At 44.9% G+C, this 27,469-nt stretch overlaps 1 protein-coding gene across 1 annotated transcript in view; it reads right to left on the bottom strand.

Moving 5' to 3' along the window:
• Positions 1-927: 927 nt before the first annotated feature.
• The window catches only part of KNL1 (kinetochore scaffold 1), a 598,022-nt gene continuing 571,480 nt past the window's right edge, over positions 928-27,469 (bottom strand). The window contains exons 25-26 of the mRNA XM_085626857.1: positions 8,084-8,206; positions 928-1,476 (exon numbers count right to left, since the gene is read on the bottom strand). Of these exons, the coding sequence (XP_085482983.1) occupies positions 1,362-1,476; positions 8,084-8,206 (238 nt within the window). The 3' untranslated portion in view covers positions 928-1,361. The remainder of the gene's footprint in view (positions 1,477-8,083; positions 8,207-27,469) is intronic.

A 27,469-nucleotide genomic window follows, 5' to 3' on the forward strand; every position in this document is an offset into this window, starting at 1 on the left:
TTCTTAAAATTTGAAGAGCAAACATTACAATGAAGAATATGGTTTGTGTAACCTCGTATCAGTTAAAAGTCAACAGAAGCCTTGTAATTACGATCATTTTTTCCACTATGATTCTTTATTCAAGGAAAACCTGTTTTATAACACGTTCTTAGTAAAAAGCAAGACTTGTATGAACTATTTCCAAGAACATTTATGTTATTACTTTACTATAGTTATTCAGGCTGAGGAATTAATAGAAACACATTTATTTATTCTTGAATCCTCGTCCTAAAATGGCACACGCGAGAGAGACTGGTTTTGCGCTTTACCCATTGTAGTTTATTTGTCTACAGCAGCAGCCCAATTACAGCCACACGCAAATAACTGTTTAGGATTTAGTTCCAAAGAAGGGTTTCAGTTTAATTGTCACTGTAGCCTACAAAAACTGAAAGTTCGTCAATTAAAAATGTTCCACATCAAAAGAACTGTCAATTTCTCTTTTTGGCACTTTCCTGTTCATAACTACCATCAATACCCCACTCGATGCTTCCCTCCATAGCTCCTCGTAGTCTAATGCTTCATTCAATGATTTCAACCTAGAATATTCCTCTAAATGTAACTTTACTGAAGACGCCTCTGAAGATTCTCAACAAACAGGGATTAATGAAATTTCGGGGTTATCTAAGGTTTGGTGTACGCGGCACATCTGCCAAAAACTGGCCAGCTCCCATCCACTCTATTTAGAATAATTACATCTGACAAACTAACTTACCCACTTTGCACCAAAGGGTTATTCTCAACGTGACACCATTTTGACAAACATTCATGTGACACTGCTTTATACAGCCTAAATGCTTTAAGTATGTAATGAGGACTATAAAATATGCTTTGAGTGAAGAGACCCAGCAACACGATGTGCTTGTCTAAAGGAAGACACAGACTAACATATAAAGAAAATAGTTTATTCATAAATACATATTTTTATTGCACATAAGCAAATTTACTCAATTGCTGAGAAGCAAATGAAAAATTGAGTGATATCTTACAACCAAAGAGAAACACTGTGCATTGGCTTTTGTATCACTTCATCACAAAGCAATGCCACAGACACACGAACATTAGTTTAAGAAAAGGACATGTAAACTTGAATAACAATAAAATATATACAGAAGTGGTCAGATACACTGTGTTTCATCAAGCCATCAGTGCTCAGGGGCCACCAGCCAAGCTCCACTCATCACTGATCACCCATGACCAGTCGCACACATCAACCGAGTCGCTGACAAGAAAGATGTTCAAGGAGCCCAAAGTATGTTGGAGGCCGACAAACGGAAGACGAACGGCAAGAAGCCATCATTTTTCATTTCAAGGAACCAGATATCCTAATGAAGCGCAAAGGGTTCCTGGAGGAGATTACGGTGAATTTGCTGAACGGCTCTTTTGATGTAGTTGGTACCTTGTGGCACATTTGACAGAACTGTAGATATTTCTTCTTGGCTAGAAAGAAGAGAGAACGCGGTACAGGTCAAGTCAAGGAATGCGCTTAGGCACAACAATAACACGTTACAGAACTTATTTCACACTTGCGCATGGGTGCGGGACCCTCATCGTTGTGGTACTTTTTTTGATACGTTACAGAACTTCTTCATTGTCTGTCTCACACACACACACACACACACACACACACACACACACACACACACACACACACACACACACACACACACACACACACACACACACACACACACACACACACACACACACACACACACACACACACACACACACACACACACCTGTAAACTCTTGCTCATCGTCAACTTCCCTTGGACCGGAAGTTAGGACCGGAAACTGCATCTTATGCTGCTAATTTAGAGCAGCGTGCACAGGTTCCATACAAGCAAGGGCAGACTGAGTAAGAGAAAGGGAGGCACGTCATCATCGGACAATCTAGGCGGCACTAATATGGAGTTTTAACACATTTTGTCTCACTTGGGTAGTAATATTCGAAAACATTGTGTCTGAATGGATGTGTGGTAACCCTCAATGCTACCCAGCCACGTCTGACAGTAACGTGCCTGAGAATGGCACCACAGCCCCTAGGCTCCGGTGAAGTATGACTGGACAGAGAGCAGAGGTTAATCCAAGCAAAGAGTAGCAATAGATGACCGATGACGTTATCCATCTGTGTGCTCACTTCCGGACTTCTGTGACATTTTGGAACAATTTACCCACGAGAGAGAGAGAGAAAGAAGGGGTTGGAAGAAAAACAAGCACGGGCAAAGCCAATAAGTCATGCCTTTCAAGGACTTTACCCGACCTTTTGACTTTAAAGATACTTTTCCTCATCAGCAAAAGAAAAGAAAATGGGTATGCAACATTTTAAATTCTGACATTTTATTTAATAATACAAATATATTGTAAACGAAGTTTAAAAAAAAGTTTTATTTAAAATGCAGGTTTACCACATATCTAAGCTGTTCGACTAGAAAGCCTGTTTAAGAGCAGACAGAGCCGGGAGCCACAGTGAAAGCATAGCTGCCAACTCTTCCACGTCGGTGCATGACTAACTGATCCAGTCCATTGGAACAGCTCGTCACATATGGACGAGAGAGAAGTTCTAGAGAGCCCAAGTCGGGCACTGCACACCACCCCTGAGGCGCTCGCTCCTATTCCACACTTGTAAAGCACGTTTTATTTCTCAGTGATCTTCCGGTGCATGTCGGAGTTTGCGCCAGGAACCGTGTGCGTCCCGGAAACAACAGCGCCACATTCATAGACATCTGCTGTGGAAACACATTTTTAAATTATTTATCATAGGGGTTTGAATAAACAAAACAAGCAATGCTATTCAGCACTAGCGCACACAACTAGGATCCGCACTCCGCACAGTGGGACAGAAAACAGGCCTCGGTAGAAGGAAGGCTGCGGCTGGTCTAGCTGCACTGTCAAAATAATCATGACAGAGCTCCGAAGGTGAGTGAGCGATGAAGGGGCCTTTACATTTTGTTTTCATCAAGTCACATCTGCTGTAGGTTCAAAGCTAGAGGTCATACGTCTAGTTGGGTCGTTTGTCAAATTGCTGTTTATTCCTTTAACATGGAGATTGGTGTTTGCTTTCTTTGACTGCGTAGTGTGAGCATTTTGCAAAGTGAACTATGTGATAATCTTGCAGGGGATGTAAAGAGAGTGTAAAAGGAAAGGCTGTGGGATGTCAATTTTCAAACACAAAATTTAAATACCTGTAAATAAACTGTACGAATTATTCAAAATAGAACAGCAGTGTAGAAAGCACAATGAAGCATTTTTTTTGTCATTCTGAAGTTTGATGGAAAAAGATTTTTCACAAAGCCTATGACTGATTTCACTGATGTAACATAGGAGGCAGCACCCCCACTCTGAAAATTGTTTCAGCACCACTGCTTATTTGTAAGTTAGATAGCTAAAATGGGCCTCTTTGCACATTCGGGCTGGTTTGAACTTGTAAAGAGACCGTGGGTGTTTTTCAAGGTATGGGAAGCTGCATGGATTTGAGCTTGCAACAGGCAATATTTGTTTTAGTATAAGAGAAATCAACAGTAAACACCGGCCCAGCAGACCATGAAACAGGCTTCCAAACAGCCAAAAAATTTACACACACACACACACACACACACTAACACCCCCCCCCCCCCCAACCTTTCAGACCAGGCTCTGCATGATACCAATACAGACCAGTCCAACCCTACTCCAGCCCCGGATTTAAAGCATATTCTTGGTTTGTGTAAAGTCCTTTGGGGCAGCGTATTTGAGTATTTGTAAATTTACTCAATATACCTGTAAGAAATTGGGTTACTGGTCGAGTGGGACGTGAGCCCGTGTCAAGCAGCAACCCCCTGGTAGCTTGGCACAGAGCAGCCAGGATTAACTTGGAGGCAAAGTGTAAAGTATTTGCGCAACACTTCAAAACGGGAAAACAGTGAAAACACCTCACAAAAAAGACCCCACACCATGTTAGACGAGTAGAGCTTAATTTAATAACTTAAACGACCAACAGATAAAAAGCAATCAGTAGAACGAGAGATATTCAATGTTAAAGATTTTAGACAAAATAGCACCAAAAACCACAATGCACCAACTGTGGAATTCTGGTTGCAGCAAAGGGACAAAGTCACAGGTTCAGGCCGACTGCGATAGGCGTGGGCCGGCTGCAGGGACCCAGTTAGATACGTTGAACAAAGTACTTTAAATTCTGGTTTGCAAAGTGTTGTGTGGATCCGAAGATGCGTCGCACAGCCAAAGCGATGCGTCGGATTCTGAGATGCGGGGAGGCTGCGATGCAAGGGCCTGTGTCACCGTCGAATAATCCCATTGATGGGCTTTGCAATGCGAAGTCAGTTGTCAAGAATGCGGTGCACAGACACGGTGATACGTCCGCTCCAAAGAGCTGCGATTCGGAGTCCGGTGTTGCCCCGAGACTGCAGTCACAAGGGATGTGGGGGCCTTTGCCCATGGGTGCATCGATTCTGCTTGAGTTTGTGCCACGCAGCAGAGGAGATGAGTTGGTTCCACTGGACCCACAGAGGCTAGTAAGTACCTTAAGCACACTTTCAAGTGTCCAGGACTGGGGTGGCACAACTTGGCAGGATAGACTCGCAGATAGAAGAGTCCAGTGTCAAGGTTGCTGGAAGCCTGTTATGTTCCTGAGGCTTGAGGTCAGGAGACCAACCACCTTGCCCTTGGAGTCACTTTGGGTTTTGGCTTCAAGAGATGCAGGACCAGTCCTTCTCACCCAGGCAAGAGGGCAGCAGTTCAGCATAACATAGCAGTAGCACAGCGAGGCAGTCTCCAGCAGAGTGCAATTCAGCAGAGTGGCAGTCCTTCAGCAGCACAGCAATCCTTCTTGGCAGAGTATACACAAGTCCAGAAGTGTACTAAAGTGTAGTGCACTGGTGGCGTCGGAGGTCCAGTATTTATATCCAGTTGTGCTTTTGAGGGGGAGCAAATAATGTTGGTAGAGTGATCCTCTGCCCAACATGAAAGTAGGTCACAACCTTGAGTAAAAAGGCCGCTCAAGTCCTCCACACCAGTTTGTCAGGGGGTGGGGGGTGGGGTTTGTAGGGTGGTTGCACTGAAAGTGCATGCGGGTCGCTTATGCAATGAGCTGACAAACACAGAAAGGAAGACAGTTTTCATAGTCAAGAGACACAGCAAGCAACTATACAAAGGCTCCGAGCGTACACAAAGAATTTCAAGACGAAGTAGGAACTAGTGTGTACAGAGTTTAATAAGCCACATCACAACTGATGATTTATACAAGGATGGTTGGTCCAGCAAACAAAAGGCCAAAAAGGCCGACAAATAACTTTTTACAGTGCCTACTGCAAGGCCTTGCTGGGCTAAAGACCAAATAAACAAAATTAGGTCAGACAGCTTTGCTTGTAAGGTATCACTTCACTGCACCAGGGAACAAACTGTGTCCTGGTGCCCAACATAGCTGGATTTTGTGCAAGGGCATCTGGCAACGAGGATAACTCCCTTCTCCTCGGCGCAAGTCAAATGTAGTTAATTGCCGCCCCATAATCTACATGTAAGGAGGTGCAAGTTGCTGAGTTAAGGATGAAGGACCCTGTCCTGCTGAGGCAGCAATACATACTAAACCGGAAGCCTGATTGGAGGACAGATGCTCATGCTCAGGAGTTCCAGGTATCACAAACTCCTGGCCCAGTCCAGGGCAGGGCAACTGGGTTCTTCAGGCAGGAGAGGTAGTGGCATAAAGGTGTTCAAGAGCCCCTAGATCCATCCCAGCTGGAGTGTGTTTCCTAACGAGTACTCTGAGAAACTTCAAAACAAAACCACCAACACTACACAGTCTCAAAGGTGGTGAATAGATCCAGACAGTCTATCCCCAATGATCGAACATGCCCCGTGCCACCTCGGAATGCAGACACCACTCAATCTACCAGGCAACATCTGATTAGGATGTGTGCTTTGGCCTTCAGCTACCCCACCAGGTGGTCGGCGAATAGAATTTTCTCCTTCTCTGGCAACCTCAAGAGGCTAAGTATCCTTACACAGGGCCCGGAACACATTCCACTATGGTGGTGGTATGTTCTGTGAGAACCTGCACTAGCCTAACCCTTGAAACGTGGCAGGAAAAACTTCAGGAACCACAATTCCAGGAGGTTGATTTGGAGCCCAACCCAGTAGGGATGCATCAGTCACCACTGTCCTGTTTGGGTTAGGAAAACAATGCGTCATCAGTCTGTCACCACTGCAGATCTTGGGCGGTCTCCTTCGAGACCTGGATGGAGTTGGAAAGGCACCATTAATGCTGAGCTCAATGGGATTTCAGGTTCCATTGCTGGCCCACATGTTCAAAATGTCATTTCTGATGATGAGCAACAAGGCAAAGAGGTCCTGCGGCGTCGGGACCGAAGTAGACGACGGCGCCAGGGCCGGAGCCGCAGACTTGCTAGGTCGCCCAGTCGAGCCTGCGGGGCCCGAAGGCGCGCCGGCAGGCATAGACGGCGGAGCCAGGCCCCTCATGGCCGAGAGGAAGGCACTGATCTCTGCCGGAGTTGCGTCAGTCCCAGGGACTGGAGGGTATGGGGACGGACGTGGCTCCTGCGGCACCCGGACCCTTGACCGAGTCGCGCGATCGGCGAGGGGAGTCCGAAGAGCGATGTCGCCTCTTGGACTTCTTAGCATGCTTCGACTTACCCGAAGACTTCGACCCCGACGAGCGGTGGTGGTGGTGGTGGCTGCGGCTCCGCGACCGGTCCTTCGACCTCCTCCTGGACCGGGAACGGCGCAGAGCAGAGTGTCGGAGCTCGAGAAGCTTACGGGACCGCTCCCGCCTAGCCTTCGAGGTCAAGGCCTGGCAGTCTATGCACGACTCCGCATCGTGGTCGGCCCCCAGGCAGTAAAGGCACCGGCGGTGGTGGTCCGTCACCGACATCAGTCGATGACAGGAGTCACAGGCTTTAAACCCAGGTATCCTACCGGCACCAGTTCGAATCGAGTAGACAAAAGAGTCCAAAAAGTTTTAGTCAAAAAGTGACTAAAGGGGTAAGCTCTTCCCGGATCGGCGCTATCTGGCGCGGAAAAAAGAAGAACTGACGTCTGCGCGAGAGGGCTACGTCTAAGTACTCCGACGACGTCATTCCAGCGCACGATGCCGCCGACTGACGCGCAGACGGCGCCTAGCGACGCGCAAGGGGTATTGAGGACGAATAATCTTTCCGGATCCAGCCTGACACCTGGGGATATTCTAAGGTGAGGAATCTAACTAACGTGTTTCTTTCGGATACACTAGAACAGATTAGGGCGATTTCTGAATTTTGATTGCATTGACAACATTTTTTGAAAACAAGCATCTACCTTTGAAGGGCATATACACCACATTTCTAAAACCAGGATTGGCTAAGCTTGATCTTATTTTTTGGGCATTTCCCTACCCACATTGACCTTTGATGTCCCGTGAATCGTTTTTTATCAGTGTTGTGAACTGGCTGGCCCCCAGGATCAGTTCTGTGCGGACATGTTCCCATAGTCGGAGCAGTTTATTGCAGCATTCGTCCAGGCATTACATCGTAGTGCCTTTACAATGCAATCAGTGCCACGACTGCGACGTTACCATGAGTGTCATTACAACGACTTGCTTTAGGAAATGCGGTGTTGGACTTGTGTTGGATTTTATGTCCAACACCTTCCCTACTGATACACCGATTGGAGTTGGAATAGTAATTTAAACTATTCTAAAGTCTAGCGCTTCCCTAAAGCAAGTTGTTGTAATGACTTGCATTGTAATGAAACTCGTGGTAACCACAAAGTCGTGGTATTGACTGCGTTGTTAAGCCATGCATATTTTTGGCATGCGTGGTAACAGATGTTATTCGTTCAGGGAAGCAAGAGACCCAGGATAATATGCTGCATGCCTAAACACTTAATAGGTCCAAAAGGCGAGACCTATTGGCTATGCCAATGCTTGTTATTTTTAACATTACAATTGCTAATAATCACTCTGTACTACTGCAACTGTGTCACTTAACAGGAGCTGGAATCTCTGGTGCAATTGGTAGGTAGTCTTTGATCTAAACTCTTAGTGTGGTATACTCACCCTATCCTTCCTATGAGCTTCAGTACTGTGAAAGGCAGAGGGGCCGAAGGATAACTCTCTGATAGGCAGAAAATGACTTCAAATTTTGCAAAGGCTACAGAACTGGAAAAGAGAGTCTTCACCCTATGTGGAAAATAACAACAAAACATTGCATTCAGAGTGTGTCAGAGGTTGCCATACGCACCATTAGACACGGTTGTTGCATTACATATAAAACCGTCTATAAACAGCATTACAATACTCAATCTACAATTTTATTTTCATGAGATAAACATTTAGTAATGGGTTTGACACAATATGCAATATATATGCATAATGGGTTAGCAACTATTGATTTCTTTCCACTAGAATTCATAAAAGTACCAGCTGATGGGAAAAAGAACTGACCATGTCATTTATCAGGTTATTTTGCTTCTTTAAGTAATATACAGATGCACAACGGAATACAAGTGGCCAAAAATAGACTACATCTGTACACAAGTTCGAGCTTCAAAGGTTCACAATACTATTTTTGATACAGATTACACAATATTTGAATGATTAAAGTCCGATGCACATCATTTCAGCTGCAGTTGCCAGGTAAAGAGTTATTCTTTTCTGCGGCATCGAGGAACAAGTTACTTACCTTCTGTAACACTTTTTCTGATGGATAATCTAACCTCACCTTTAGAATATCCCTCAGTGCCCGGCTGGATCTGCAGAATTCTTAAGTCCACACCATTGCCGGCAGCACAATTGTAATGGTGTTTCTTTTCATGTAATTTGTAGTGTCTCTTTTATGTTTACGATGTTATGTATAAGGGCATGTATGTAGTTCAATTCCAGCGCAGCATGCGCTGGAATAAACATGTATTCTTTTGAAGTTGTTGCTCGTGCATTGTATTCTCCTCAACGAAGTAGGAATGCGAGTAACATCCAAAGGCACTCTGTACTTCGCTGAGAGACACACTCCCATGGTTTCCGCTGTATGCTTCAATAAACCTACTTAAACATATTAGTACGTCTCCTTCATTTCTTGAGTGCATCCATGCAACTTTACATCTGGCGACGAGCTATAACAATGGATTTCTACCAGTTTTGTGCATATTAAAGGATAAGAATATTTGTGGTAGCCCTACCTTGAAATCTTCCGATGAACAAGCCTTCTTACATTTTCCATGTGGATCCCTCTGCCTCCGATTCAAGAAAAGGATGATCCCAACGTAATAATTTCAGCAGAATTGGCACCCACTGCTCACCTCCCGTGCCGCATCTCGAGATTCACAAGTCTCCTCGTCTCGTGATGACATCACGCATTTGAGGCTCAGCGGCCATCTTGGTTGAGCGGGAAGCCACATTTAACATAGTCAAGAAGTACACTATGCATTTGATCTAGTTAAAAAATTATTAATTGAGGCTCCTGCCCTTTCTTCTTTTGGCCTAGGTCAAAAATGTTCAATTTCTGTAGGTGCCAGTCATGGTTTGGGAGCAGTACTATGTCAATGGATTTGTGGGAAAGAGCACACCATAGGGTTTGCTTCCAGGCCATTAACACTTGCTGAATCCAATTATAGTACCATTGAAAGAGAGGCCCATGCTTGTTCCTAGGACTGTTGAGAAATTTAAAACATTCCTTTGGGGTACCCTCTTTGACTTGTTTTCTGATCATAAACCATTACTTCATTTACTAAACGGAAATGGTACAGGCAAAGCCTCTGCTAGGTTAGTCTGCATTTCATCACATTTACATGAATACAACATTGCGATGAAGTGCATTCCTGGTGGCGCAATGTCAGAGCCGATTGTCACGATTATCTTTAAAAGACAGTTGCTCAGACTCAAAATTTGAGGATATTGAATGTGTTGTTGCTTCTATTGATGACATGTTTTATTCTACAACTTTTGTCAGCCACAATGACTGGCTCAAGGCATCGGAGGAGGACAAATTTCTTCAGGCCGCCAAAAACATGGTAGTCTCTGGCTGGCCTAAAGAATGTTCATTGCCTGCTCCTTTAAGATCTTTTGCCCTGGTGTCAGAAGAACTTTCTATTATAGAAGACATTCTTATACATGGAGATCAGTCCGTTCCCCCTATTTCTGTAGGTTTAAAATTATCTCAGGCAGAACATGCAGGTTATTTTGGTGCAGAAGGTACTTCTAAGAAGTTAAAAGAACTTTTTGGGTGGCCTGCCATGGATAAAGATATATCACAATGTATAGGTAATTGCCAAACCGGTCTAGTTTCTGATAAACATTGGAAGTCAGTAAAAGACTCCTTTACATTGTGTTCCTGTTCCAGAGGAAGCTTGGACAAAACTAGCTCTTGATTTTGCAGCTCCATTTGATTTGCTTTCTACTGAAAAGAGATCTATTATTATTTTAATAGACTATTTTTCTAAATGGGTTGAATTTGAGTTTTCCCAATGGAAATGTATGTCCAGGTTGGATAAAGGTGTTAAGAAAGGAAAATGATTCATGTTTAGCTGGTACGGACAATGTATAAAGAAGAATGTTTTTATTCAAGAAAACAAACAAAAAGCTAGTTGACTCAAAGTATAGCAATGTTTTACATGACTTTCAAGGTGGTGATTCGGTCATAGATAAAAATCCTAACACAGTAAAAAAGGGTGTATCGAAATTCTCCCTTCCCGTACAAATACTTAAGACAGCAAAATAATCACTCTTTTTAGATAAGAAGGGGTGGTGGAATAAAAGAGTGGTTGTCAAACTGACTCCTGTTCAGGCATCCAAAATTCTTGCTTCTCAGAATACTGCTGTTGAAGCAAATTTACATTTTTTCCAGTTCTTGTTGGGAACCTGGTCTGATGATGTATCTAACAGTTGTGTAAATAATCAGTCCACTTCTCATATTGTTTCTTCTCACACTCCACTTGGAATCTCACTCTCTGATGAATCTCAATCCCAACAAAGTGTTTCTTCTCAGCTAGGTGAATAAAATGGAGATACTTACTCTGATGCTTCCAGGACACGTCATAATTGTTCTTTACCTTCTAGCTTCAGAGATTTTTATATGCATTACGTTTTTTTGAGATTCTCCTTCTGGTATATATGCATTTAATTGTTCTTTAAAAGGAAGGGGATGATGTAATGGTGTTTCTTTTCATATAATTTGTAGTGTGTCTTTTAGGTTTATGATCTGATGTATCAGAGGCATGTACGTTATTCAATTCCAGTGTGGAATGCACTCGAATAAACATGTATTCTTTTGAAGTTGTTGCTCGTGCATTGTATTCTCAACGAAGTATTAATGCGAGTAACGTCCATTGGCGCTCTGTACTTCACTGAGGAGAGACGCACTCCTGTGGTTTTAACTGTATGCTTCAATAAAGCTACTTAAACATATTAAGGAAATTTCCTTCATTTCCTTGAGTGCATCCATGCAACTTTACAGCTACAAAGCGCTTTGTGAGGTCCCACTGCACTGGGATCAGCGTTGAACACTCCTGGGAGCTGGAAGGCACCCCGCACCATTGCCTGCACATGCCAATAATTTGCTGTAATACTAAGTGTTTTGTGAGGTTTTGCGAGGTACTACCTTGCCGAACAAGGATTGCAAGTGCCTGCACTCCTGGGAACGGGGATTTGGCCTGCACCATTGCCTGCACCTACTGCTAATTTGCAGCGCTCAACGTGCTCTGTGAGGTCCCGCCAGGAGGGACACACCAAGGGCAGGCCTATCATCGCCTGGAAGAGGCTAGGCTGGGCTGGGCCACCCCTCTTGGTTTTTTGACCAGACTATGGTGAACCTTAATCTGGGGACCTGGCTCTTTATATGTTTGGTAGGGCCTGCACAGCATAATCATGGTTAAACACAAACTGAGAGACATTTTTACCAAAACTCCAGGAGGCACAACCCTAGATTCATTGTTGGTGCGAGCTGTGGGCGGTCATAGCCAAAGATATTGACCTTATGGAACTGTGTTTGTTGCTTGTTTTGGGAGAGTGGGATGCCTGGGGTTCCAACGGAGCACTGGAAACAAGGTTGCCTCTGTATCATGTAGTCCCAGCCTGATATGATCATCTTGCAACCACAATCACAGATATCTGTATCCAGCATGCCTATTAACCATGATCTTCTGGACATTAGCGATAATGGCCCTTCAGCCAAGAGAAAAAGGAAACCTAAGCAAGCCGGCACTTCTAGAGCTTTTGGAGCGCCCAGAACCAAGAGGACCGCCACAAAGGAAAGTGTGCCCAACACCACTTCCGTTTAACACAGATCCATCCTCTGTTACCAGTGGTGCAAAAGACGCATCTAACAATGACTGGGACCAGGTTTTCAACAAATTCTAATTTATGGTTGCCGCAAGCTTGTCTCCGCTCGTAGGCAGATTACGTAATTAGGAAGTCACTGTCACCCAGTTATCAAAGTCCCATGCCAATTTGTTGGACAACTTGTGTCCAGCTCAGGACTCTTCAAGCAATGTTACATTATCTCCAGTCCCGCTGCAGGGTGCTACGTTACCCATTGCCCCACCTCCTCCCCAAATGTTAAAGCAGGGGTCTCTGAACAAGAGAATGGAAGGGGTGGTGTGATGAGGAGCAACAGAGCCTTACATACAGTATAATCAAGGATTTAACACCACGATGCAATCTTTCCCCTTTCAATTCTGTCTTAGCCTTCCTCCAGTCTGCTGCCCTTATGTGGCTATCATGACAGGCGTACCCTATTTAAGTTCTTCAAGGGAGGAACCAACCCTCCAGCTGAAAAACACAGTGAGAATGATAACTAGCTTCCCTTTGATAGACAGTAGGAAGGCTTTCAGGGCCATACAAAACATGCAATGTTCCAGAAGATTAATATGGAGATGGCTCTGTCAGAGACTAGAGGCCTCCAATCGCCCCCTCTCCCAAATGGCCTACAAAAACTAGCAGTGACCAGTCTGTCACTACTGCAAATTCTGGGTGCGGGAGGAAGAGTGGTTTGCTACTGATAAGGTTGGCAGTTGTCTGCCACCACAGAAGGTATTGAGCAGTCTCCTGCAAGATCTTGATGGAGTCAGAGAAGCATCAGTGACGCCGCGCCCACTGGGATCTGAGGTTTACATATGCCACCTGGCATTTGGGATAAGAAGGATGTATGCGGCCTGGAGACCAAGAAGCCTTGGAGAGTCATCCTCGCCGAGACCCAGGACATTTGGATCATATGCTGAAAGTCCTGGACTTGCTGAGGTAAAGGAAAGCCCCAGTGTCTAGAATTGTACCAGTGAATTGAAGTGTTTGCGTGGGACTCTGGAGGAACCGTGGCTCGTTATAACCGAATGGTCTTAGACAGGAGGTGGTCTACGCTGGACTGCAGCGAGACCACCTTTAGCAGTCAGCTGTCAGGGTACATAAATGTGTTCCCCAAATCTCTGAAGATTAGAAGCAACCACCGCCATAAATTTCGGGAACACACACGGGGCTAAGATGAGACCAAAGGACCGCAGAGTAAATTGAAAGGTAACACCTGTGGGACTAAAGGATGTGTTTATGGAAATACGCATTTTAAATGTTCAAGGATACCATCTAGACTACTGGATCACAGCTAAACGGATCTGACCCAATGTGAGCACTAGTCCTGCCTCAGAAATGCCCTCACATGCTGAAGGTGCTTAAAGAATTTGAGAATTGCTGTCCCTGCTGAATGTAACTACTTCTGATGCCACATATGAGGCCACGAAAAGTCTCGGTTGGCTGCTGCAGTAATAGTTGGGAGGGCTGGTGCTGCAGGCAAGCTAACCACTGGATTAGCCTCTGTATTTCCTATTAGTGGGGAAACTGCTTGGCTGGCGTCCATAGACTCTACTGGTATTGATGTTGGGGCAGAGGTACTGGTTGGGAATTTGCTATATAACCACCAGTTGCGATTTTCCAATTTTTATTTATTGCCTTACATAGGCCTAAATGTGGCTGAAGTCGGTTGAAGGTCAGATATTGACGCTAGTAATTTAACATCGAACGGTGCAGGTGAAGTCTGTGCCAGCGCCAGTACGTAAGGAGCCGACATGGACCATGGCGCCAGGGTAGACATCTGTGTCAAAGTAGCTATGGGCTAAATAGCCGGTCCCACAGGGAGGAAGACGACAGGAACCTGCTGGTTAAAGTCCAACTAACTAGAGACCCCCTGCAGGTCCGTGGGGCCCAAGGAGGTGCCAAAGGGAGTAAGAATCACACCAAAAATCTGCAGCATGGTCTTGAAAGTGGGGTTGACTGACCGGTAATTTTTAGGGGCGCGCCAGGACCAACTGCAATATTGGTTTGGGAGCACTGGGGCAGGGCAATCTTTGTCATGACAGCCTTGCCCCTTCTCTCTAGACTTCGAGTGGGAGGATAGGGTAGAACCCTCTTTGGCATTCTTGTCTAGCCTTTGATTTGCTAGCCTTTGATTTGGACTTATTAGAGGACTTCGACCTAGAAGTGGATTTGGGCGGGGGGTGGTGAGGGAGGGGAGGAAGATGGTCCTTGAGACAGGTACTGTGACCAGGGGAACAGAAACTTGGAATGGGAGTGTGAAGGTATCCCTCTGATGCTGCGGAGGACAACGCAGGCAGTTTCACCATTCCATCACCTTATGCGGCTCAACGCGTTTCGAACTGCCGTTCTTGATCACGAGCCATTAGACAAAGAGACAACAGCTGCTGTTCGGAACACATTTGCATTTATTAGTGGCCTGCCCCTGTGGGCGTGTACCATGCCAGTTTGGGCGCAATGCACGATGGTCTGTGTAGTGTTCCAAAATTAACATGCCAAGTGGATGCTGCTGTTGGCCCCAAATAATGTCAATAAAAAAAACCCAGTGGGCTGACGAAAGTGAAAAACAAAAGTGCGCTGTCTTAATGCATCCTGCAGCTTGAGCCTTACAGTTCTGAAGCGGCACCCGGGTTTCCAGGCACCGCAGATACGCCTCCACAAATGTGCTCCGAACAGCAGCTGTTGTCTCTTTGTCTAATGGCTCGTGATGAGCCGCATAAGGTGATGGAATGGTGAAACTGCCTGCGTTGTCCTCCTGCAGCATCAGAGGGATACCTTCAGTGCGGCCGTTCTTACAAGGGCACCCTTTGTTTTCTGTATATATATATATATATATATATATACACATACATATACATATATATATATATACACATACATACATATATATATATATATACACATACATACATATATATATATATACACATACATACATATATATATATATACACATACATACATATATATACACACTGAAAAAACCATAGGTTTCACACATGTTATAGTTAGCTGGACATTTCACTCGTGAAAAACCATTGAAATTCCCCCGTTATAGTTAGTGCAGGCAACTATAACTCACGCGACCGCAATCCTCTGGTGATGACGTCAGATATTACATCACTGATGACATATGTGCCTTTCTGAAAAAAAAAATATTTGTAATATATGTATAGCTAAAAATTAATGGAAGACGACATGGGTAACTAAGTGTCTAAATACAGTGATGTAATATCTGACGTCATCAGCAGAGGATTGCGGTCGCGTGAGTTATAGTTGCCTGCACTAACTATAACGGGGGAATTTCATTGGTTTTTTACGAGTGAAATGTCCAGCTAACTATAACATGTGTGAAACCTATGTTTTTTTCAGTGAATTTGTACGTTTTTTTTAAATGTTATGTATTTTTTTTTTTTTTTTAAGGTTTTTCACCGTGCGCGTACCGTACGCGCACGGTGCGCCGCTTCGCGCACTGTGCGCCCACGTTATGCAGTTCGTGGAATTTTTCAGTTTCTACCGTACGCGCACTCCGCGATTTTTCGCAAAAAAATTTAAGGAAATTTTGGCCCTTGGGGGTCCTTCTGGGACCCTCTGCCAAAGGCTAGGGGGTCAGGAACTGTCCACCCTGCCCCCTTTTCACGTTCTCCACCTTTGTTTTTCACCCCCTCAGACTGCGAGAGACAAAATGGCGGCGACACTTCCTGGTTTCGACCGATTCGAATGTTTACTAAGATCTAACAACCAATCAGAATCGCGCTCGCGCACGGCAGCGCGCGCGTACGGTAAGTTTTACCGTACGCGCATGGTGCGTGCTTATAGATATATATATGCTTTTAAATGCTATTTTCTCAGGAAATACTGAACAGATTTACACCAGTCCTGCAAACGGCACATCCCTGACCTGAGGACTACCTCTCTGCCAAATTTCAAGTAATTCTGTTCAGCCGTTCGGGCTGTAGCTTGGACTAAAGGTCCTATGGAAAAATGCATGGGGAAAACGCGTTTTGGGACACCCCCTTTTTCTCAGCCCCCGCTTGACGAATCCCCTCGAGACTTTCAGGGAAGGAGCGGAGCGCCCCACCTATTTTGAAAATTTCACGAGGATTCGTCCAATCGGCGCCAAAGTTATTCCAAATAGAATGTTGCGGATTTCCTATGGAAACACGATCCTAACTATAACTATCTACTGGCGACCGCCAGTAGATTATATATATATATATATATATATATATATATATATATATATATATATATATATATATATATATATATATATATATATATATATATATATATATATATATATATATATATATATAGTTTTCAGCAGTACTTCTGGACTTCTTGTGCCGTGCGTCTCTGCTCTGGAATTGACAAGCGTGGCCTATATAGACGCCACTCCTACAGAGCATGATATATCGTAAGATGGTATGCTTTTGCACAATCTTGCCTCTCTTCGCCCCAGTGAATTCCACAAAGATGATCAAACACCTGGTGTTCTTTGGTACGAGCTATATAAAAGCTTTGTGCTTTTATGGCGTCCACTAGGATAACTTGGGACCGCTCGGTCCTGATTTTCCTTAGAACTCAGGGCAGGAGCAATATTGGCATTAAGGCATACAGGAATCCTGTCTGCTTTAAGTGGAACCTGAGAGTGAAACACATCTTGGAAACTCCAACCGGCAAAAGTGCTGCCACTACACATCATCTGCAGAAGCGAAGAGATCGAGCCAAGGTTCTATTAATAAAATAGGCCTTGCACCACCTATGGGTGCAACTGCCAATCATCATAAGTGAGGTGCCAGCAGCTAGTTCATTAGCTTTGGCATTCAGGGAGTCCAAAAGATGGTTCACCACCAGGAAGACTCCTCGACAGTCCAGCCATATCCAAAAGGTATTCAGCGCCAAGATACCCTCGGGTAAATTTGCGCTTTACAAATACACATTATGTTATGGTTGTATTGTCCATGGGCACCATTAGCAGCTTCCCTTTGATGATTGGTAGGAAGGCTTTCAGCGCCAAGCGGTTGGCTCTCAGCTCCAAACGGCTGATACGAAGCCAGGACTTCGGTGAAGACCAAAGGTCACCTTTCCCAGATGGCCATCCCAGCCCGGGAGAGATACATCAGTCACCACTGTCAGCTGTGAGTGAGGAAGGAAGAGGGTCTGACACTGACCCAATCGCGGTTCAACAACCATCACTGCAGATCTTTCTCAGTCTCCTCCGAAATCTGGACTAGGTTGGAAAGGGTCCTTTGATGTTCAGCCCACTTGGACTTTGGATCCCACTGAAGAGTCTGCATAAGCCATCTGGCATGCTCCATCTCTAGGAGGCCATCAGTCCCAGCAGCCTCAGAGTCAATCTCACTGTAGTCCACGACAGAGGCTGAAAGATTAGGATCATATCCTGGACTAATTCCTGGGGAAAAGGCATGAAACTGAGCCATGTCCAGAATGGCGTTGATGGAGAGGACCGTCTGAGATGGAGTCTGCATGAATTCAGCACGTTTATAGTTAGCCTAAAAAACATGACAAGAGGATCGCTGTAGTCTGGAGGTGGTTGACGACTGCTTGGGGCAAGTTCGCCTTCAGCAGCTGGTCGTTGAAGTAGGGGAACACTGGCACCCCTTACATTCAAGGGTATGCTGCCACCATCACCCCGAGGGACACTGGTGAGATCAGAGGGGAGTACAGCAAACTGGAAATGCTCCTCACCCACCATGCCGATAGACTGACAGGATTGGGACATGGAAATATGCGTCCTGCAAGTCCAACGCCACCATCCAGTCTCCAAAGTGGAGGGCAAACAAGAACTGAGTTTCCCTGAGGTCTTCAAGTGTTTAGATTCCTTGTTACGGGGAGCGGATGGCAAGTTATTGGGGTTGGACCAGCTAGTAAAAGCCTTTACCACAAGGGTGTGGAGACAAAAATGGCAGGTCACAAGGAGGGGGACAGCAATCTTCCAGTTAACTGGGAGGCTAGTACAAGGCTTGCCCAAGCCCAAAGAAGAGCATCTGTGAGGGCTTCCTTGATGGAGAGAAGGGACTCAGTTGTGGTCTGGCCTTGTTAGAGGCCTTTTTTAAGAACGCTTGCTTTTACCTCAATGGTGGGGAGCTGGAGGTCGAGGACTTCGGCTACCCTATGCATGACCATAGCGTATGAAGCAGATTCTTCTATGGCAGGGCTGGAAGTGGGGCTGTCTCAGGCAAGGTGTCAAGCCCGCTGGTCTCTTGCATGTCCTCTTACCAATTATCCTCTGTAAGGGTGGAGCAAATGTGTCCCCTGGGTCATAATCCTTATCTGAATCAGTGCCAAAGAGCAAATGCAAGGAATAGTGCATGCCTTGTGAAGGATCGAACACAGCCAGCGGCGCCTCGTCGGAATTGGCTATGAAGTTGGCTAGTCTGCATCGGACCAGCGTCAACTTGTCAGAGTGGATAATCGGAACTTAATTTGTATTAGACTATGTCAGTCTTGGCGTCAAAGTATCTGGGCCAGAGGTGGGCATAGGCGCCAGACTCTGCGCCAGGATGTGCTCAGAGGGTCCAGAAAGCACAGAGGGCAAAACCCCAGGCAGTAACTTAGATAGACTGCCTCTCAGCTCTGTGGTGCCCGTATGTGTGCCAGAGGGAGACAGCAAACATCCAAACAGCCGGAGCATGGCTATGTGGAACTCTTCGATACGGTGCATCATGGCGGAAGGCCCCAGGAATTCAGGTTATGCGAGAACCATCTGCAGACTGGCTCTGAAGTTGGGTGCCCCCGCGTGTCTCCAGGGGAATGAGAATGGCAGGAAGGAGTAAAACGCCGCTTGGGCTTTTTGTGTGTACCCGAAGATTTCGACCGTGATGAAGGACAGCCACATGAGTGGCCCAGGCGACAATGGGAAAGGGTGTTTGACTTGGAACAGCCAGAAGAGACATCTTTTTCTGCTTGGAGACAGTTTCGCCACGCTCTCCCTGTCGGCCTTGGGATGCATCGATGTGCAGTCTCTGCAGGTGTTGGAGTCATGGTACGATCCTAGACACCACCAACATACATGGTGGGGATCGGTTACAGACATCTGCTTGCGACAGTCCCTGCAGGGTTTAAAACCGGTTGTCTTGGGGCATGAGTAGCCCTTATACATTGAAGAGAAAAGATTTGAATGGTCTTTGGAGAAACTAGGATGTAACAGTCTGTGAGACAAGAGAAGCGCTGGATTTGTCTCTGGTGGAGCAGATTGAAAGGAACTGAAGTCTGGAGTGGCGTCTATATAGGCCTCACATGTACCTTCCAGAGCAGAACTGCAGTAGTGCTTAGCCGCACAGAAACATTACAGCATGCAGAGGTACTACTGAAAGGTTTCTGGATGAGTCAGACGCCTGGTGAATATTCAAAAAGTTAGGAATCTGCAGCTAGAAGTCTCCATCAGAAACTAAATTATAAATGTAGATTCATAATCATTGAAGTGCAGTAAGAGATCATGTAGATCGATAAAAGCAGGCATGCATGCATGTACAATAGCAAACAGTCTGGGACAGATTCCAGGCTACAACCTTTAGCAAGCAAATTTGGACAATGATATTCAGACCCCACACAAAAAAGTTATACATAAATCAGTAATAGAGCCACAAAAATCAAACCGAGACAGAAGATTAATAATAAATGATGGAATATGGATCACTGTATCCATTCAGAATACAATTGTAAAAGTATTCCATCATTATATACGGATTCTAAACTAAATCCTAATGACCTTATTGATGAATCTGGCAACAAAATCCTTTAGACTGTGTCGACAAATCTTTTAATAATGCAGATTTATGATTACTACAATCTAGGATCACTTTGGTTAACAGTTACCTTAATTAAAATAGTTACTTTAACCGATACATCGATAACTTGACATGTCCCCCTCCCAATCGTATTAGAATTCTATAAAATGTGCAAACTCAAAATGATTCCAGTATTGTTTTTGAGTACAGAGACACCGATCATTATTACAATTGGATAAAAAAAATTCTGCAATAATTGTGGCAGCAGTATTTGATCGTTAATGCCTCAACTGATACATGAAGCCCAGATGGAAGCCATCCTTAATACTTACTCTAGAACTGTAGTGGTCTCTCTTTACTTGAAGAAGATTAACCCACATAAAGTATTATTTACCAGTGACATTACTAACAGATTTGACACTATATAACTGCAGCACGTTTAGATTGTACTAAAAGAAATTGGGTTAGGCAATACGTTTATTCAAATAGCCCCACTGGTGTATACTGGGAGACCGACCTTTACAATGCTGTCTTTACCACACATTGCTGTTACTAGGCAACACCTTTACAACACATGCCTTTCCCACGCATGTGCCTTTCCCAAGCAAGGTAAGTATATTTAAGGTAAGTGTGTGCGCATATTATATATATATATATATATATATATATATATATATATATATATATATATATATATACATATATACATACACACACACACACACACACACACACACACACACACACACGATCAGAGTTAATTCACTAGGGTTGAAGCAAAGGTGTCCTTCGGAGGTACAAATATGGTTGAGGAGATTGACTCACGTACAGTGGCTTAATTTAGGCACATGGTATAAAGAAAACACATTTATTAGACTTTGGACTACTAGCCAATTTCAAGTTAGCTGTGGTCATAGAAAGGCGGCTCGATATTTAGAGAACTATAAACACATCTACTTTGTGCCATTAGTCAAGTGCTATAATATCATAGGTGATAGTTTAAGAATTAATGACACTTCAACAAGTACACCACGTTTGTGAACTCAAACGTCCCATGCGCTATCTGCTTGGCAAAATCCAAATGGCTTAGGTCTGTGTCCGACACATGAAATACGAGAACCAATTTAATTCATATATCTACAATCTTAGATGAGGTGTACCCCAAAAAACAGCTGCCCATATTACTGCCTTATTAATACCAAGGGTGTGGGAAACTCACATAATTTACTGTAGCGTTATTACGCATAGTTACGGAAAACGCATCTTGCACTCCAAAAAAAGACAAAACTGTCCCCTCAGATAACAAATCTACCTGAAATGTTTGTTGACCGTCCATTTTACAAGAACAGCCGCTTGCTTTTGGAATCAGATTTATAATTTTGCATTCACAAATGACCCGAACTGTCCACTCAGGTAAAAAATCTACCTAAAATGCTACTGGTGTTAAAAGTTACCCGAACAGTACATATCACAATGAAATTTCTCCCCAAAAGTACGCAATGCGGCGCAATGACATTATCCATGCAATTTCATCTAAATTTCGTTCTGCAAATTACCAAAATTAAGCAGGCGGAATTTCACCCAGTCCTAATTAATATATAATTTAGAGATTACCATTGGTAAAAGTAGTGGAGGTTTAATTCCAAGGATCACTTTGCAGTTTTGTCACACTCTGAAAGGAGGTGCTCTCAAGAACTCTAAGGCATGTCTGATAAAGACTAGTCAGAGTTGGAGCGCATTGCTCAGAACAAAATGAGTTGTATGTTTTGAAGTCTGAGCATAATGTCACCCTGTTTGAGCATTATAACACATTCACCAAATAATCTAGTCCGTACTCTCCACTAAATGAGACTGGATGTGTTTGCCTAAATGCATGAGAAATAACTCTGACGTGGCCCCTTGCTGAATTGATAGCTAAGGAACCAGAGTAGAGATGCTGACTGGGCAACCAGGGACTTTAGCTGGAAAAAAAAAATCACATTGGTGACATGTTGGGAAAGGTCCTCTACTTTATAATTTTTGGAAAACGTGGTAGATTTTAAACACAAACTAATATTTCCAAGTCAAAACGCACTTGAGGGAACAGGGAGAAATCATACTAAAAACACTATTGTATTGGAATGTGACTTTGCTTTAAGTGTTGTCTGGCACGGTTGGCTTCCGATCACAATATGAAATCTATATGTTACAAGAAACTTGGCTGACATATCCATACACCATTGATAATTATTCAGCAATCAGTGTAAAGGGCCAGGCAGGGCTCTAAGAATCTTCCGTATAGGAGTTTAAGGTTAAAGGTCTCCGACTTTTAGTTGTGCTGGAACAAGTCTGATTAGTGAAGTTTGTAATTTTTTAACCATACCCAGAAAACAAAGGAGAGGCTTGTCAATATGATATTAATTAATGAACATTTCCTCATAAATGGCCTATTAAGCCCTACAACCATTAGGATACATTTTCTGCTCTTTCCAATCTGAGTACGCAGTGAATATTTTAAGTAGAGATTTCAACGCTAAAACGATCAATTCAGTGCCTTTTGCCTCCCACATTCTAACTCTAAACCATATTTACAGCATTGAAAGCCCATAGTGTGGCCTCCGTCTGAGCGATTGCCGAGAAGAGGTCTCACTGGCTGCTCCACCGCAATATGAACACCAGCGGAGATGGACATTCCAGGCAAAGCAACTCGTAATTTACTGCTACAATACCTTTATTAATGCCAAAGAGTTTGTTCTGATATCAAGGTTCGTCTGGAAAGCGACCATCTCTCTAAGATTACTACTTTGTCACAATCAAAATCACAGTTCAGTACACACTGCTAGGTGGGGGAACAGATTCTCCGTCCACTTGGTCGGAGAGGTTTCTATTCCTAACTATCTACTTTGTTAAATACAGAGTATGCTTAACATCTAAATGAGGTAATTTAAAGTCCTAATAACTTTAGTGAGGGGATTTCGGTATCCTTTGAAGATCTCGTGGGATAGCTGTTTTCACAAACTAATCATCACACATTTTTGTACAAAGACAAAAACAAATAACTAGCGTGAATGTGCAGACTGACTTCTAGAGATTAAATCTGGAAATTCTAGACATCCTGAGACGATTTAAGTGGCTCTAATTGTTCACCGAAGTACAGATAAAGTGGCCTTTAAATTTTAAAAGCAAAACCTAAACCAAGCTCTTTAAATTAAACCAAAAAATACAAATGGAAAACGTGTTTTAATGTACAAAGCACTACCTACTTATGATTCACACAAATTCTGGTAATCGTTAACGATGCCAGTTATGCGGAGGAGTCAGAATTATAAATTATGTAGACTTTATCACAACCGGTAACTACGTTAAACCTGCAGGTATTTAAAGTGGAGGGGGCGGAACTGCTAGATATTGCTGGGACATACGAATTGTAATGTGGTAAACACCAAAATCAGTGTGTAATGCCCACTTAGGAGGCCAAAACCCGTAACATATAGCACTTATAACACCCAATAAAACCCCAAACTAAGAGGTGTCAGGTTTTATCGTGGAAAATAATCGATGTCAACACGTCCAAACCCAGAGAACTAAATGTGCTTCTGCGCATGCAGACAAAACGGATTCGGATCTATAGTTACAATGGTCCCTCCTCATTTTTCAAAAGTACTACAGAGTGTTTGCTCGTTTTTAAGATAAAAAGGAGGTGCGATTCCCCCCCCCCCACTTTTATTCTGTACCCATTACCACAAGGCTATTTGCACGCACACACACTGTATATTGAATATGCTACTTACCAGTATGCATCTGTTCTTGGCATGTAGGGCTGCTGACATTCATATCTGTGCATAGATCGCCGCCTAGTGTTGGGTCCGGATGTTTGCACGTTGTTGTCCTGGAAGAGTCTTCGAAGTATCCTTGGATAGGTGACTCCTCCCCTGGACTACAGTGCGCATGGGCATCCTCTCCATCCTCAGATTGTTTTTCGCCATTGTGGCAGTGATGGAGTAGATACAGAAAGTGATGACCATGCTTGCATTAATTCTGAGAGCTGCAGCTGCTACAGGCGCCGGGGAGGAGGGAGGGCGATATGAATGTCAGCAGCCCTACATGCCAAGAACAGATGCATACTGGTAAGTAGCATATTCAGTTCGAGGCATGTGGGCTGCTGAATTCATATCTGTGCATAGAATACATAGCAGTGCCCTCTATTGGCGGCGGCTACCCGTGCCAGCTGCAGCGGTCTGAAAAAGTGTTTTGAGAACAGCCTGTCCTACAGCTGCCTGCTGTTTTGACTGCACATCTACGCAATAGTGTTTTGTAAATGTGTGTGTAGTGGACCATGTGGCTGCTCTGCATATATCATGCAGGGGAATATTTCCTAGAAAAGCCATGGAAGCCCCCAACTTGCGTGTTGAGTGGGCTCGTGGTGGAATAGTTAATGTGCGTTTTGCCTTTTGATAACAGATTTGAATACACTTAACTATCCATCTGGCTATCCCTGCTTTGGAGATGGCGTTACCTTTGTGGTTTGGGGCAAAGGCAACGAACAGTTGTTTTGTCTTCCTGAAGGGTTTAGTCCTGTCGATGTAGTACATGAGGGCCCTCCGTACATCTAGTGTATGTAGTGCCCTTTCTGCAACAGTTTGTGGGTTTTGGAAGAAAACTGGCAGTTCAATAGTTTGATTCATGTGGAACTGCGATATTACTTTGGGCATGAATTTGGGGTTGGTACGTAGTACGACCCTGTTGGCGTGAACCTGTATAAATGGCTCTTGAACGGTTAGTGCCTGGAGTTCACTAACTCTTCTTAGGGAAGTGATCGCTACAAGGAAGGCCACTTTCCAGGTAAGGAATTGAATCTCGCATGAATGTAGAGGTTCAAAGGGTGGACCCATCAAGCGTGTGAGGACCAAGTTGAGGTTCCACATTGGAGCCGGTGGGTGGCTTGGTGGAATGACTCGTTTGAGTCCTTCCAAGAATGCTTTGATGGCAGGCACTCTGAATAGAGAGAGGTGCTGCCTGGTTTGCAGATAGGCTGAGATTGCGGTCAAATGGACACGTATAGAGGTGTACGCCAGATTGCATCGATATAGGTGTAAGAGGTAACAGATGATGTTTTGGATGGATGCGTCCAGCGGGTTGATGTCATTATTACCGCAATAAATGACGAACCTTTTCCATTTGGCTGCATAGCAAGCTCTGGTAGTGGGTCTCCTGGCCTCCTTGATGATGTCCATACAGTCAGGTGGCAGGTTGAGATAGCCAAACTCTAGGACTTCAGGAGCCAGATCGCCAGGTTCAGCTGTTGCGGATCTGGGTGCTGAACCTCTCCATGGTTCTGCGTCAAGTGCGCAGGTTTGATCCGCAGCCTTTGATGCGGCACCACGGAAAGTTCGAGGAAGGTGGTGTACCACGGCTGGCGTGCCCACGTGGGAGCAACTAGGACGAGTGTCAGGGAGTGTTGTCGGAGTTTGCGGGCCACTAGCGGTATCAATGGCGCTGGGGGAAAAGCGTACGCAAATCTGCCGGACCAGTTCATCCATATCGCATTGCCCTGCGACTGCGGATGTGGGAATCTGGCGGCGAAGCTTTGGCATTTTGCGTTTTCGCTTGTTGCGAATAGGTCTATCTCCGGATGACCCCACTGCTGGAAGTATGGTTGGAGTACTGATGGGTGTAACTCCCACTTGTGCATCTGGTGGCTGTGTCTGCTGAGCAGATCCGCCATCTGGTTGTCCTTGCCAGGGAGGTGTTCCGCCATGAGGAACATGTTCCTTTGAATGGCCCACTTCCACATGCTCTGAGCCAGATGAGACAACTGTGGAGAGTGTGTTCCTCCCTGTTTCTGTATGTAGTACATTGCGGTCATGTTGTCCGTCCGGATCAACACGACCTTGTTGCATAGATGTACTTTGAATGCCTTCATGGCTAGGAAGATTGCCATCAGTTCCAGAAGGTTGATGTGCAACTTCTTTTGTTGTGTTGTCCATAGTCCCTGCACTGTGTAGTGGAGTACATGAGCTCCCCATCCCTGGAGAGACGCGTCCGCTGTCAGTACTATCTGTGGGACAGGCTCTTGGAATGGTCGGCCCTTGCAAAGGTTTTGTGGATTCCACCAATGCAGAGAGTTGTATGCCCGACCGCTCACCAACACTAGGTCCTTTAACTGTCCTTGAGCCTGATTCCACTGACGTGCTAGGCACTCCTGAAGTGGGCGCATATGTAATCTCGCGTGCGGGACTATGAAGATGCAGGAGGCCATCATGCCTATCAACTGCATAAACACTCGCGCTGGAAGTGAGTGATTGGGTTTGAACTTGGAGATCAGCAGTTGTATGCTGTTGATCCTCACTAAATTTGGCTGAGCTGTGGCCGCCAGAGTGTCTATAGTCGCACCTAGGTACTGTTGTACGTGTGCGGGCTGGAGATGGGACTTTGGATAATTTAGTGAGAATCCCAGACTGTGAAGAAGGTGAATGGTGCGGGACATGTGGCTTGCACATTGCTGGGCTGACTTCGCTTGAACGAGCCAGTCGTCCAGGTAGGGGTAGACGTGTATATGCTGCCTCCGTAGATGTGCTGCCACCGTAGCTAGGCACTTCGTGAAAACCCTGGGCGCTGTTGTCACGCCGAAGGGAAGGACTTTGAACTGATAGTGCTGCCCCTGAACAGTGAACCTGAGGTATTTTTTGTGCGAGGGGTGGATGGGTATGTGAAAGTACGCATCCTTGAGGTCCAGTGTGGCTAGGAAGTCTCCCCGCTTGAGAAGCGGAAGGACTTGCTGTAGAGTGAGCATGTGAAAGTGCTCTGAAAGAATGTACTGGTTCAGGGGTCTCAGGTCTAATATAGGTCTGAGCGACCCGTCCTTTTTTGGAATTAAGAAGTAGAGGGAGTACACTCCCGTACCCTGCTCGTGGATGGGTACAACCTCTATAGCGCCTTTTAGAAGCATACTTTGCACCTCTTGCTGTAAGAGCGTTAAGTGCTCTGAGGACATAGGACGGCTTCTTGGTGGTATTGTGGGTGGAGTGGAGGTTAACTCCAGACAGTAACCGTATTTTACAATATCTTTGACCCACCTGTCCGTGGTGATGGAGTTCCACGTGGACAGGAACCTTTGTAGCCTTCCCCCGACAGGTGTTATGTGGTCGGGAGGAAGGGAGAGGGCGTCACTGCTTGTTCTTGGGGGAGGACCTGGTGTTGCCGTAGCCACGTCCTCTGCCCTTTGTACTGGAGCCACGATATCCACCCCGGGTGTTTTTATCGTAGGTGGTCTGTGTATTGCCTTTGTTATATGTTTGTTGTGACCCCTGTCCTCTACCTGCTCCCTTGTTTCCGGGGCGACGAAAGGAGCCGCTCCGAAAGGACTGAGTTTGTAGGGCGCCCATGGACTTTGCAGTGTCTGTGTCCTTCTTTATCT

This window comes from Triturus cristatus, chromosome 9 (assembly GCF_964204655.1).
Source record: "Triturus cristatus chromosome 9, aTriCri1.1, whole genome shotgun sequence".
Classification (NCBI taxonomy): domain Eukaryota; kingdom Metazoa; phylum Chordata; class Amphibia; order Caudata; family Salamandridae; genus Triturus; species Triturus cristatus.